Raw genomic sequence first — 12,339 nt, 5'->3', positions numbered from 1 at the left:
AGAAAGAAGGGCAGATATTAAGAGGATGAAGAGTAGAAAGGCACTTGGTCCAGGTGACATACCTGTGGAGGTATTGAGATGTCTTGAAGAGAGAGCAGACATCTTTGACTAGATCACTTAACGCAATCTTGGAGAGTGAGGAGATGCCTTACTCCCCAAGACACTTCTTCCCCAGGAATGGAGAGGAAGCGTCCGATGCTGGAGAAGATGTGCAAAGCTGTAGTATTTACTGTGGGATGAAGATGATGAGACGATGTTGGAAAGAGCTGTTGAAGCTAGATTAAGAAAAAAAAAAAAAAGGGTATTCAGACAGCAATGGACAGTTGCTTTTTAATGCACCCTGGGTTTTTAAAGATCTAGGGAAAAAACATACTGTATTTGTATAGGTGCTAATTTGAGGTTTCTGGTAAATATGTTTAATTCTAACCAGTGTAAATATGTAGTGAGCTAACATTAAAACACGTAAAAAAAAAAGCCATCTTGCTGAGATGAACTTACCCAAGTTAAAGAGAGAAAACGTGGTTGTGGCTCTTTCAAACTGCTTAATCAGTAATGAATTTACCCCAAGGGGTACATATACGGATATAATCATTAACCTGATAGTAAAAAAAAAACAAAGTGCTGTAAATCCCGACCACCAAAAATAGGAATGCGTGCAGATCGGCGATTAAAAACAAAAAAATGAGCCATTAATGTTCTCCCCAAATCCTATACAAGCTTTATCCTTTATGATATTAAGAAGCAAACAAGCTTATATCGTGAACATTTATGAATCTGTGCAACAGGTTTCACTTAAAAGGGATGTTTCATACAGAGCTGTCACTTTAAATTAAGTAAATTTACACAGAACCTCCCCCATTATGCCAAAATAAGACCACATCAGACCTCTCCTGGGATTCTAAATTGGAATTACATATGAAGATTTATAACTCAAGCTATTTGAGTGCAACCTCTTATGTTTAAATCTTATTCTAATGCTGAAAAACAACAACTGACATTGCAAATACACAAATCTAACAATATTTTATTTATTGGTAGAAATCATATGAGTATATGGTACAGTATAAAAGTATTCAGAAAAATGTTAATACCACTAACAACTAAACACAGTAACTAACAGGTACAGACAGCAGACTTTCAAATGAGACGTGTGTGCGTGTGATCAGGAGGGAACCCAGATGTTGCCGTGTGTGTCGGGAGCCTGGCTGTAAGGAATGTTCCAGATCCAAGGCTGATCTGAGAGCAAAGAAGGAAAAGAGTGAAGTAAAATTCAAAGTGTTGATACTTTGATTTACCAGATAAAAAGGAACATTATGCAGGACATAGAGTCAGGACTGGTGGGTGCTAGATCCACACTGATAGGGTTTTCAGAAACTATTAATGTGGATGAAAACACGCAAAAACCTCTAGGACTAAAAAAAAAAAAAATAAGTCAACGTTGAAGTATTGAAAACTACAGTTCCTGGAGTCTAGTTCCAAAGCAAGAAAACACCCAATACCTTTAGTAGTGTAGGATGTAGGGGGGAGATCGAACGGCACTGGGAAACCCGAGAAGGACGCAGAGACCGGAAATGGATTTTTGTCAACAGAGAATGTCTTCATGCCCTGTAGGGAGACATCCATCATGTAACTACACATCGGGTCTTTTATAATAATGATAAAAGGTAATAGAAATTTTTTTCTTCACAATTAAATTGTATGTTGCTCTTACAAAGGCGGACGGCAGATAGAGGACTCCCAGCTCATATGAACGCACCATCATCTGAGTGTTGTTCTTCTCTAGCGCACCCCATGCTGCCTTGGAGAGATTCGCACTGAAACCCACCAAAGAGACAAAGTGAAACTTTTTATTACAGCTCAGGCGACCAGGAAATGATCAGACTAATGGCAAATACAATGATACAACACAAGATGCAACCATTACACAAGAATATGCTATCACTGATTATAGAAAACAGAACAACTAATTTTATCAACCACATCGTTGTATTACTATTTATATAAACACAGGAAAAGATAACTATAAACGCATACAACTCTTAATTCTGCAACCCACAAGAAAAGCGTATTTCTAGTCTAGCATGAAAATGTAATTCTGCCTGTTTTAGCAGTAAATGCTATATGAGAAATAAAAGAACAGATGCAAAGACACACACTAACACAAACCTTGTGACAAGGAACCAGGCAAGCTGAGAGTAATCTTGAGATGCCCTCATGTATGTCTTGATATGTGGCATGGCGTGACTCCTCCCCGTTGCTTCTGCCTTCCAGCGGCTAAAAACAACCACACACAAGAATCCGCAGATCACTTAAAAGATGTGTGCAAACTGTACCAAACTTTTTTGGGTGCAGGAACTGGTTTTATTTTGTTGTATATATCCATATTGTTGGACATAAACTGGTTTGTGGCACAAAAAAGGTTGGGGACCGCTGTTCCAAAACATACAGAGAACGCAAAAAGCAAAAGTCAAGGCCTAGTTACGGCCCACCTCATGCATGGAATAACTCGGACACCTGGATGTCAAATATAACCCAGAAGATAACAGAGCAAACCATATGTGGCCATCAGTTCAATGTTTTTCCTGTTTTTGGGAATGTTACGTTATGGCTAATCTAAATACATTTTCTCATATCTCAATAATTGCCTCAATAGGCAAATCCCAGTGTTTCTGCTAGACCTGAAAAACCATTATAACTCTGGTCATTTAGCTGTGTTAGCTGATCACTGCTCTTAAAGTACAGCTGCTCAGCAGCAGCTCTGAAACTTCCAGACTTCAGGCTTTCCACCTCATTAAAATCTCAACTAAAAAACTTTTCCACTACCAAATTTCAGACTAGCCCCAACTTCGAGATTATGATTTATGTGCAGTATTGACCACCTCTTCAGATCAAATATTGGGTTTAAATGTTTCTCATTTGTTTAAAGCGTTTAGTAATGTTACATTATTAAAACTGTTTTTAAGCACCTCAGTCAGTTCATCTGTTTTAATTTCTCCCCGATGTTCTTCAACACTTTAGTTGCCATCTGTTGTGTTTGTGCTACAGTAATAAATTGTGGTCCCATATGCACACTGAAATTAGATACAAGCTAATAATCTTAGATAATTCAATAGTCCAACTCAACTGTTTATTTAAACTGGTATGTGCAGTGAGTTATTTGGAATCAGCCGCACTATTTGCTTTCCTTCTGGTGCTCCTGAACTTCTCTGATTCTTCTGAGCTGAGTTTGTTTTTTTGCTTTTATTTACTGATTTGTTCTGATTTGTGATCAACCTGAAAGATTCTGTGTTAAAAACAGATGTGACAATAAACAAAAAAAAAAAAGGGCTGGAGACTGCAATCATACTTGCACACTAGAAGTGACTGATTACTGCTGCGCCCTAACAGCAGGACTGAATTTTGCTTTGGTAGAACTTACTGAAAGTAAGAATGGAGCCAAAGTTGTTTCTGAGCTGTCTGGATACTGTAGGGAAGAGAGCCTCCAGCTGGAGGACAAAAATGTTTAGATTACAAGTAAATTCACAATAATAAAAACAGAAATATTTAAAAGCGCAAATTGAAAATACTAAAATTAAAAGTATTCTGAAGAAGTTTAGTTTTTATATGAGTTATACTGTATTTGAAATGTGAGTAAAAAGAATATTTACCTGGATATCCCTCTAAACTTGTCCTCACATTTTCTACTGATGGATAAAGCTGCAAAAGAAGGTCCCATTAAAAACTTGTTTTAGAAATATAGAGCTTTGTAACTTTTAATAAACTGTGGTCAAACATAGCAATTGCCTAGTAATTATTAATGCTAAAGAACACAAAAGTCATAAAATGAGCTAAGTGGCTCAATAATGCAAGCTGGAGAAATATCTTCTCAAAGTTTTCTAACAAAAGGAACGACCGGAAGTAAGAGTGGAACAACAAAACCCTGACTATATACGAAGTGGGCAACTGCTTGATTGATTATTTAGTGCTAAAGTTTTCAAATATATAAGAAAAAAAAAAGTCTGAAAACCTGAGTGAAAAAGTTTCCTGTCTTAATAAACTCAGTGACTACAGCAGACAGTTCTTTTAAATCTGATCATGCAGCAAACAGCATTATCTTTGCTGTAGTTGGACAGACCAAGTGCATAGGAGGGTCTGGGCGAAGAGAGGATTTTCCTAGTGTGGTCAGGGTGCGCTGAAATTCCCCCGCCAACCACTTAGATTTATCCAATCCCATAGAGCCGATGCTGGAAAACTGGCCAATCACTGGCCACCTTTCCTCGCCAGGAATAGGATTTGTATGCTCGTACAACAGCTTAAAAACAAACAAACAAAAAAACAGAACAAGGGAAAATCCAGTCATATGTTTTGCATATTATAGCCATTTTCCTTCTAATCACTTGCATTTTGCAGAAAATTATCTATTCTATAAATATTATAACCCAACTTTTTAAGAGCAACACCTCAGTGGTGATATAGTTACACAGTAAAGTTGAAGGGAAATCGTTACCTTCCTCAGCCTCAGGTGGCCCCAGCGCTCCATATCTGAACCTACATATCTTCCTGGGGTTGAGCCAACTAAATATACCCTGATAACAGAAGACAAAGGTAGAACAAACTGTAATCTGGGCATTATTGCACTGATTATATTGTTCTGTCTCTTTGCATCTCAAAAAATAAGATAATAGGATATAAGATAAGATTGGATACATTGTCAGAGCTGGGAAGCTTCTTCGTTACAGAAACCAAAACTTAAACTACTTATAATAAAAGTTAGACTTATACTCTAAGCCACTTCATTTCATTTATTTCACAAACTGCTGCTCTACTGGGATTTTCCCTCACAGCCATATCTTTCAGCTTTATAGAGAATGATCCAAAAATGAAAAAAAAAATCCAGTGACTGGCAGTTTGAAAAAAAAAAGAAAGCAAAAAAAAAGCCTTGTTGGTGCTAGAGGTCAGAGCAGAAAGACCCCAGACTGCTTTGAGTTGGTAAAAAGGCATCAGTAACTCAAATAGCCACTTGTTACAACCACGAAATACAGAAGAGCATCTTGTGTATACCTGGTCTCTGACAGGTCATGCTCTTTGATTCTCTGGATCCACTCTTCAAGTTCTGGAGCGCGGTACGATGCCAGATACTCCAGCAGGTCCCTCTTAAAGAAGGTGGGCGACTCACCAGCGCTTGCACTGCTTTCCTTTGGTAACCGAGGGAACAGAGGGCTCATCCACATCCTAGGTTGGGAAAAACTGATTTGAGGACATTTTCACAACCAAGCGACACATTTAATCACAATATGATTATTATTTATAAGTCTCTATACTTTTAAAGTGGCTCATAAGAAGTAGGGCTAGTAGTCCAACTTGCAGACTCCAAACCCTTCTTGAACTAGAAGGGCTCTTTTTCTCTGGTGATAAACCACATTGCTACCAAGCGGCATCAAATTTGGCTTGGTAGTCTTCCCATGTCCTTGATAACAGACAAATAAACCACAACAACAACAACAATAAATAAAGAATAGACGTACCCTTGTGTTTTCTGGTACCAGTCAGCTCTGATGAGATTAGAGGTCAAAATGATGACTCTGAAGCCTTCCTCATACCACAGCAACATCATTTTCCTGATGACACACAGCAATACAATACAACAAAGAGCAAGCTAAAAGGCCTATAATATCTGCAATGTGGATCATATAAACGTAAACATATTTTCAATGGACTGTTTGCAGTCTTGTGAAAAGTCACGCCCTGATTAAGTAGCTTGTAAAACCACTTCCAGTAGCAATGACTTAAAGCATTTTTTTTCTGTATGACTTTATCGGTCTTTCACATCATCATATCTCACACCATCTTTACTATAGTGTTTATCGAAGAGCTTTTAATGCCACATAGAATAGAATTTAATACAATTTCTGACAAGAAAACAGCCAAAATGACAACAATGATGCAAAGCCTGATATGGTTACATAACAGTCGTGCTAGTTTGTAGTCAATAAATTTAGATTGACTTTTTATGCTCATTTACATCTGTATTTTTATGCTTTTTTTTTTTTATTCTTCTAGGGTAGCTTTGCATGACCAGGGTAGCTTTGCATGACTCACATTCACTTTGTGTATGAAACAAACAGTTTTAGCTCTTTCCTCTTTAAAACAACTTTCTTCTTATTGATTTTTCCTCACAAACAAAAGCACAGCAGGTGTGTTGGGCTTCTGTGCTTACAACCTGGATCTGTACAATGTCATAGACATTGGAAAAAAACAGTCTAAAATGGAGTTGATATGTGAACCAAAGCCTAAGGCTTTAGATTGCTCTCAGCACCCCTTTTAGACATCAACAATGCTTACGTATGGTGAGTTCCAAAAGCAATGTCCAGCTTGGCCTGCAAAAATTAAAAAATGATTACAAATAAAAACATTAGCTCAACCTAAACGGCAATCCAAAGTGGAAATAATATCAACCATTTCCCTTTGATAAACAGCTGTTTCCTGTGTGGGCCAGCCTGTACCTGGCAGAAGCGCACATGTGGAAAGGGCTGAGCCTGCTGGATGAGTCGAGCTTTGGCCTCCCTCTTATCACCATGTACGATCAGAACTGGGCGATCCCTGAAAACATAAACACAGAGTTTAGCTTTCCCTGCACCATTACCTTCCTCCACCCCAGTGTACTTTTCACCGCTCAATGGTCTGACTCATTTCTCTCATTTTACTGTAATTTTTAATTTAATAACTTTTTTTTATATGAATATCATCAGACCTGAGATCTGGGAGTTATAGTACAGTGACAGGAAAGAAGAAGCAGAACTTACCTAAACTCTGATGGGTACTGCTTCACCATCCAGGCAATATCAAAGCAATAGTTAAACTATAAAGAAAGAGAGTGGAGTTTATAGCCATACTTTTACTTCTTTGCAATGTCCCAAGTTTTTCACCTGACACATGAAAAGTAAAGTCATCAAATTCATCCTTAGGGATCTGTCGCATGTTTCATTGTAACCCATCCAACAGCTGCTGTTTACCACATATTTCCGCATATTACCGCATACACAGTATGGAGACCAGGGCTGTGGTTGGCTAATCGGGTTTGTTTAGGAAGGATCCTAACTGAGTTATACATCTGAAGGCATTAAGAGCCAGTTGCATTTTCTAAGAGCTTAAGAAATGTGTGTCAACACCACCTTTATCAGCTCCTTAGGCAAAGAACACACTGGACCATCGCTTATGAAAGGATTGAGGATAGAGGATAATAAGGTCATTTCAAAATTTACCATCAGTCACCAGCGTGACTGATAAGTTATGTTGGTGACCTAGATAGAAATTAATAGTGTGTTTTCAGTTTTGTTCATAAACTGCTGATATATTTTAAGCCTTTAACGGCAGCCTGTTAAACCCACAGGTGAGCTATGAACATTAAGCTGCTGTAATAAAATCTGCTTCTCAAGAAGTTATGATCTTGCGTCAAGAGCGTAGATTTTTATATATAATAATAAGATATTTTCTATTATATTTAAAGTGCATTAGTTCTGCCCTCAGCTAAGGCAGTGCAGTATTTTGACTTCAGACTTCAGTCACAGGAAGCTTTAATAAAAACAGGAGCTACACTGGAACCATTCCACTGGGATGTGAAAACATGAGTGGACAGGATGAGCAAATAATCTCAACGTGGCAAACATTTCATTTCACTTTATAGCCTGTTTCTTCCACAACACCTACTGTCATATTATTAAGCAGGTTTTTGTAAGCACAGTTGGATTCTCTGATCACCACAGTTGTTTTTCCCCCCAACTCCTTATGAATTCTCCTCCACACATCTTCCCTGGACTTCATTTTCCACTGAGGTCAAGGAAAAGTGATTTGGAAAATACACAGGGGTAAAATTTTTCAGAAGCCCAGTAATCGCTGTTTCGGTCTGAACACAGTGGATGAGAGAAATGATTTCCAACCTTTCACTAGAAAGAATAACATATGTACAGAAAGGTAAACATTTTTTTTTTATGTTTTGGGGCTTTTTTGGAGTTTTGTAGGAGATGTGACTTTAACAGGAAGTCAAGCAGACATGCATTTTTTTGATTTGCTGCCCTTTTTTCTGAGTGGACTTTTTCTTTTGAGAAAGTGGATTGCCATGTGTGAACTATCAGGGATAGATGGTTGTTGCTTTTTGATTGTTTGTTTTATCACTGTTGTTTAAAATGAAAACATCTGTGGAAAGAAAAAGAAGGCATAATTATTTTTACTCACCTGAACCGATTCTTTCAAGGTGCCAAATAATGGGGAAAGAATGTCTAAATAAAAGGAAAAAAAAGTTTGGATTATAAGTTAAAGCCAAACCATTAAGCCTGAGGAGTTTGCAGCAGAGACATGTCCAAGGGGAAATCACAAAAACAGCGGAAGTGAAACTAAAACCAAGATTTCAAGAGCTGAGCCGCAAATGGCAAATATAACTGCCAGTTTCCCTTTTTTGTTGTTTTTCTTTGCTCGTCGCATTGTTCGCTGTGCCTTTGACAAAGAATTTGTCACTTAGCAGATGGCTGCTCTCTTGGGTCTGCCAGATGTTGCTTCCTTTGATGTTTTATCTCCCTGATGTCTGCAAATGACTGCTGAAATGGGATAACTAAACTTCTCGCTACATTACTCTAAGGTCTTCACCACAAAGGATAAAGGGCTTTAAAATGGTCATTTTTGTGAACTGGTACAATGGTTGTACCATTGTACCAATTCACAAAAATGGAGACAATGGTTTTTAACTTTTCCTATTTCCATTTGATATGTATATGAAAAAAATGCCATCTCACCATGGTAAAGAAAGGTTCAAAAAGTTATCGCATCCACTCCTAAACTTTTTCAAATAAATCCATAACTGTGAGTAAACCTGCTAACAAACAGAGAGGAAAAACAAACCAATCACATAAGCTCTTTGGTGAAGGTAATAAAATGAAATAAAAAAAAACTTTCCCTGCTAGTTTGAAAGCTCTAACCGGTAACCTGTCTCTTCACCAGTGTCTGAAGCTTTGTTCTCTCTAAACTCACCCCGGATATGCAGAGCGCCATTGTTGTACTTCTTTTCCAGTCCTGTGACTTTGTTGAGGTAAAACCTGTAGGTGTCATTTAGTGGAGGAAGACGGGATTCAAAGAAGTCATCGGGCTCATCGATGTAGTAAAGTCGGCCGTGAGGACTTGGAGGACGCTCGCTCTCCACCTTTGGCTTCTTTGTTTTGGGGTTTGGAGGCGCCTTCTTTGGCAAGTCACTCAAACTCTTTCCCTTCACCTCTCCATCATCTTCATCACTATCAGAGAGAGCCCAGCCCGTGCTATCTGACGCCACTTTCTTGCGTTTTCCAGCCAGTGAAGGGCTGGTTTCATACTTCACTTGGTTTAACTGGTTCTTAGCGGCTGACTGCCTGGCTTCTGAGCCAACAGCGAGAGAGGACACCGGTGGTTTGGCTGGCTCTGGTTTCACCTCCACGGGTGGTGATGGAGTAGCAGATCGGTAGGAACTGTGACTGGACTCAGTGGGTTGACGGGAACCAGATGTTGCAGTCCCTGAAGGAGGAAGAGCCTCATCGTCATCATCATCACTGCTGGAGATGGTCCACTTGCCGTGCTGACTGTCCTGAGACATGCCTGAATCATAAAAACAGAGAAGCCAAGTCTATGTCACACACAGAGACACAAATAGCTGAAACATCCACTTTGAGCTTCCATTATAAACATATAATCTATGAAATTGGCAGTAAATATACAATTTCAAGTGAAGCTTAAAGAATTTTAGAAATCTAGTGGGAATCATTACTGACAATGAGAATGGTTTGCAACTGAGCAAAAGTCTTTATTTTGCCTTATCTACACTACTGGGCAAAATTCTTGAGCCAGCCCTCATTTCTTTATATTTTGCTTCCAGTGGAGCCAAACTCCCTTGTAATTCTTTTACAAATTGAGCAATACTTCTCCAGACTCTCTAAAGGTGTTTTAAAGTTTTTCTTTTTCACTCTTCTTCATCCAGTCTTTGTACCTGACCATGTTTAGAGGAATGGTTAAGCCACTGATCCATGAGTCACTTAATCACATAAGAGCACATAATTTAAGGAATTACAAACAACTTAGCAGTAGAACAAATATTAAACTGTATCTTTCAGCACTTTGTTACTGACACCCATTCACAAAAACACAGAATTTACTCCCATTTCTTTAGTTTAATCTATAAAAAATGCCAAAGATAGCAGCTTGACAGGGATGAAATAGTATTATTTCATGAACAAGAACTATTCCAAAGAACTATTACCCAAAAACCTGGGAAATCTCAGCATAGTGTGCAGTGTTCTTAAAGAAAAATGAGGAAACTGGACAAGGGGAGGATAAAAGAAGAAGTAGCAGGTCTATAATTCTATTTGCAGTAGACGAACATTATCTAAAAATAAATCCCTTAAAAAAAACAGAAAAAGGCCAGACACAGGCCCCGAGAAATGTATCTGGACCCTCGGGTGATCCATCTATTCACTGTGTTCACTCAAGCCTCATCATAAATGGTCTCAGCCTAAGGGTGGCTGTCAGGAAGCCATTCTTGAGGAAGGGAAATGGGAATAAAATAAAAATACACAGGAACTGTAGTGAAAATCAGTGGCAACAGGTCTGTGTAGAGAAGTCAGTGAGTATCTACAGCCATCTGTAAAACACAGTGGAGGCTCTGCAGTGGTTTGAGGCAGCATTTCAGTAGTGTCGGGTATCTTGTCAACACGGATGGAATTATGAATGGAGAAAAATACCATCAGATTTCGATCCAGCATGCAATACCATCTGGAAATCATCTGATTGACATCAGCTTCTTTTTGTTCTGCGTGACAATGATCCTAAACACTGTCAGTATACTAGAGTAAAGGTATACCTGGATATGAAAACACACAATAAAGGACATTAATTGGCCTTCCTAGAGCCTGGACCTCAACATTATTGAAGCAGTGTGGGATCAATTTGAGAGAAAATAGGACAAAATGCAGCCAACATCAAAAGAAGAGCTTTGAGTGTTTGTTTCTGAAGACTGCTTAAAGAAAAGACAAGAACGCTTCCCGAAAGAGTTCAGGGTGTGCTGAAGAATTAAGATAGAAGAATAAAAAATATTGACTTTCACGCTCATTAGATTTTACAAACTCCACCGTTGCCTTATACGCTGCATTTACATCCAGCTGTTTCAATTAATCGCTCTACCTATTTCCCATTTCACTAGCAACATATATAAATAATATTAATAATAATGAAGATAAAAAAAACAAGGGGTGGGTCCAAAATTGATATACAGTACTGTAAATAAAGACAAATTAAAAAACAAAACAAAAATAAATAACAGTACAGAGAGCGCATTTCCTGTGATCACACTGTTGTATTAAAAACAGGTAAAAGCAGGCCTCATGCAGTCGTGCAAAACACCACGATCAGACTACATATTTGGCTGGCATAAGAATGAATAAGTGCATAAATTCACACAGCAGAGAAAGCAAGACGGCATTTATGAATCAACAGTGCAGAGGTGTGCAGACTGTGGCTGAAAGCGGCACTGCTGTACTGAACGAATGCACTCTTTGTTTTACCGGATCAGATCAATGCGCAGTGGCGCGGGTTGTTTCTGCTGGAAGAACAGACTCTTATCAATCCACCGCTACCAAACTTTACACAAAACATTCATAAAGAGAAACCACGGTGCAGGAGAATCACAAGCAGTGCGAGTCCGTGTGGGAACTTGCGCTCTGTCATTTAGTTCCGCTATAACGACACCGGATCCAGATGCAAAAGAGTTACAGGTAATGCATGTTGTAGGCACCAAAGATTGTATGAGGTTCATTAATCTTTCTTAGTTAACAATAAAAACCTGTCTGAATACGTTTCTCACCTGTGACTGTGTATAGATGGTTCTGTTTTGTTTGAGGTGGCAAAATTACTGTTACTGCTATCCAGAAATCCAAAAGTCACTTATGCCTATTATATGCCTATTAAGTGCAGATAAAACACGACAGAAATACACTAATATTTCAGTGAGATATAAAGTTAAAGCTAAATGATCAAGGATTAGCCAGTTAATGCAATCTTGAAGCACTGTTTAAGTATTGTAATTATTGTTTGACAACATCGTTAGTCGGCATGTTAGAAAAGACAGACCCTACACAGGCCTAGAGCTGAAAGATGAAACAGAAAAACATTGTATTGAACAGAAACTATTATACATATTAACATCAATATAACATTAAAATAATTTTATGGGTCATATTTCCTGCAAAAATACCAATTTTCTTTATCTTCTTGACCTTATAGTTATTAATGAAAGCCAAGAGAATCGCAAAAGGGTTGATAAGATACAAACTGTAAAGGTGCGACTTTTGA

General features: G+C 38.3%; 1 protein-coding gene across 1 annotated transcript; it reads right to left on the bottom strand.

Moving 5' to 3' along the window:
- Positions 1-966: 966 nt before the first annotated feature.
- tdp1 (tyrosyl-DNA phosphodiesterase 1) lies at positions 967-11,736 on the bottom strand. Its single transcript, XM_082534141.1, has 16 exons — positions 11,553-11,736; positions 9,001-9,594; positions 8,212-8,255; positions 6,783-6,838; positions 6,483-6,579; positions 6,322-6,356; positions 5,505-5,597; positions 5,041-5,211; positions 4,487-4,565; positions 4,115-4,291; positions 3,648-3,696; positions 3,419-3,485; positions 2,167-2,274; positions 1,712-1,814; positions 1,500-1,605; positions 967-1,236 (listed from the first exon to the last, which is right to left on the bottom strand). Exons 2-16 carry the CDS (start codon positions 9,590-9,592, stop codon positions 1,163-1,165), a joined length of 1,851 nt encoding a protein of 616 aa, XP_082390267.1. The 5' UTR covers positions 9,593-9,594; positions 11,553-11,736; the 3' UTR covers positions 967-1,162.
- Between the last annotated feature and the right edge of the window lie 603 nt (positions 11,737-12,339).

The sequence above is a fragment of the Aulonocara stuartgranti genome (assembly GCF_965226115.1).
Source record: "Aulonocara stuartgranti genome assembly, chromosome: 1".
Lineage (NCBI taxonomy): Eukaryota > Metazoa > Chordata > Actinopteri > Cichliformes > Cichlidae > Aulonocara > Aulonocara stuartgranti.
Note: the sequence above shows the minus strand (reverse complement) of the source record. Positions and strands in the feature narration are given on the sequence as shown.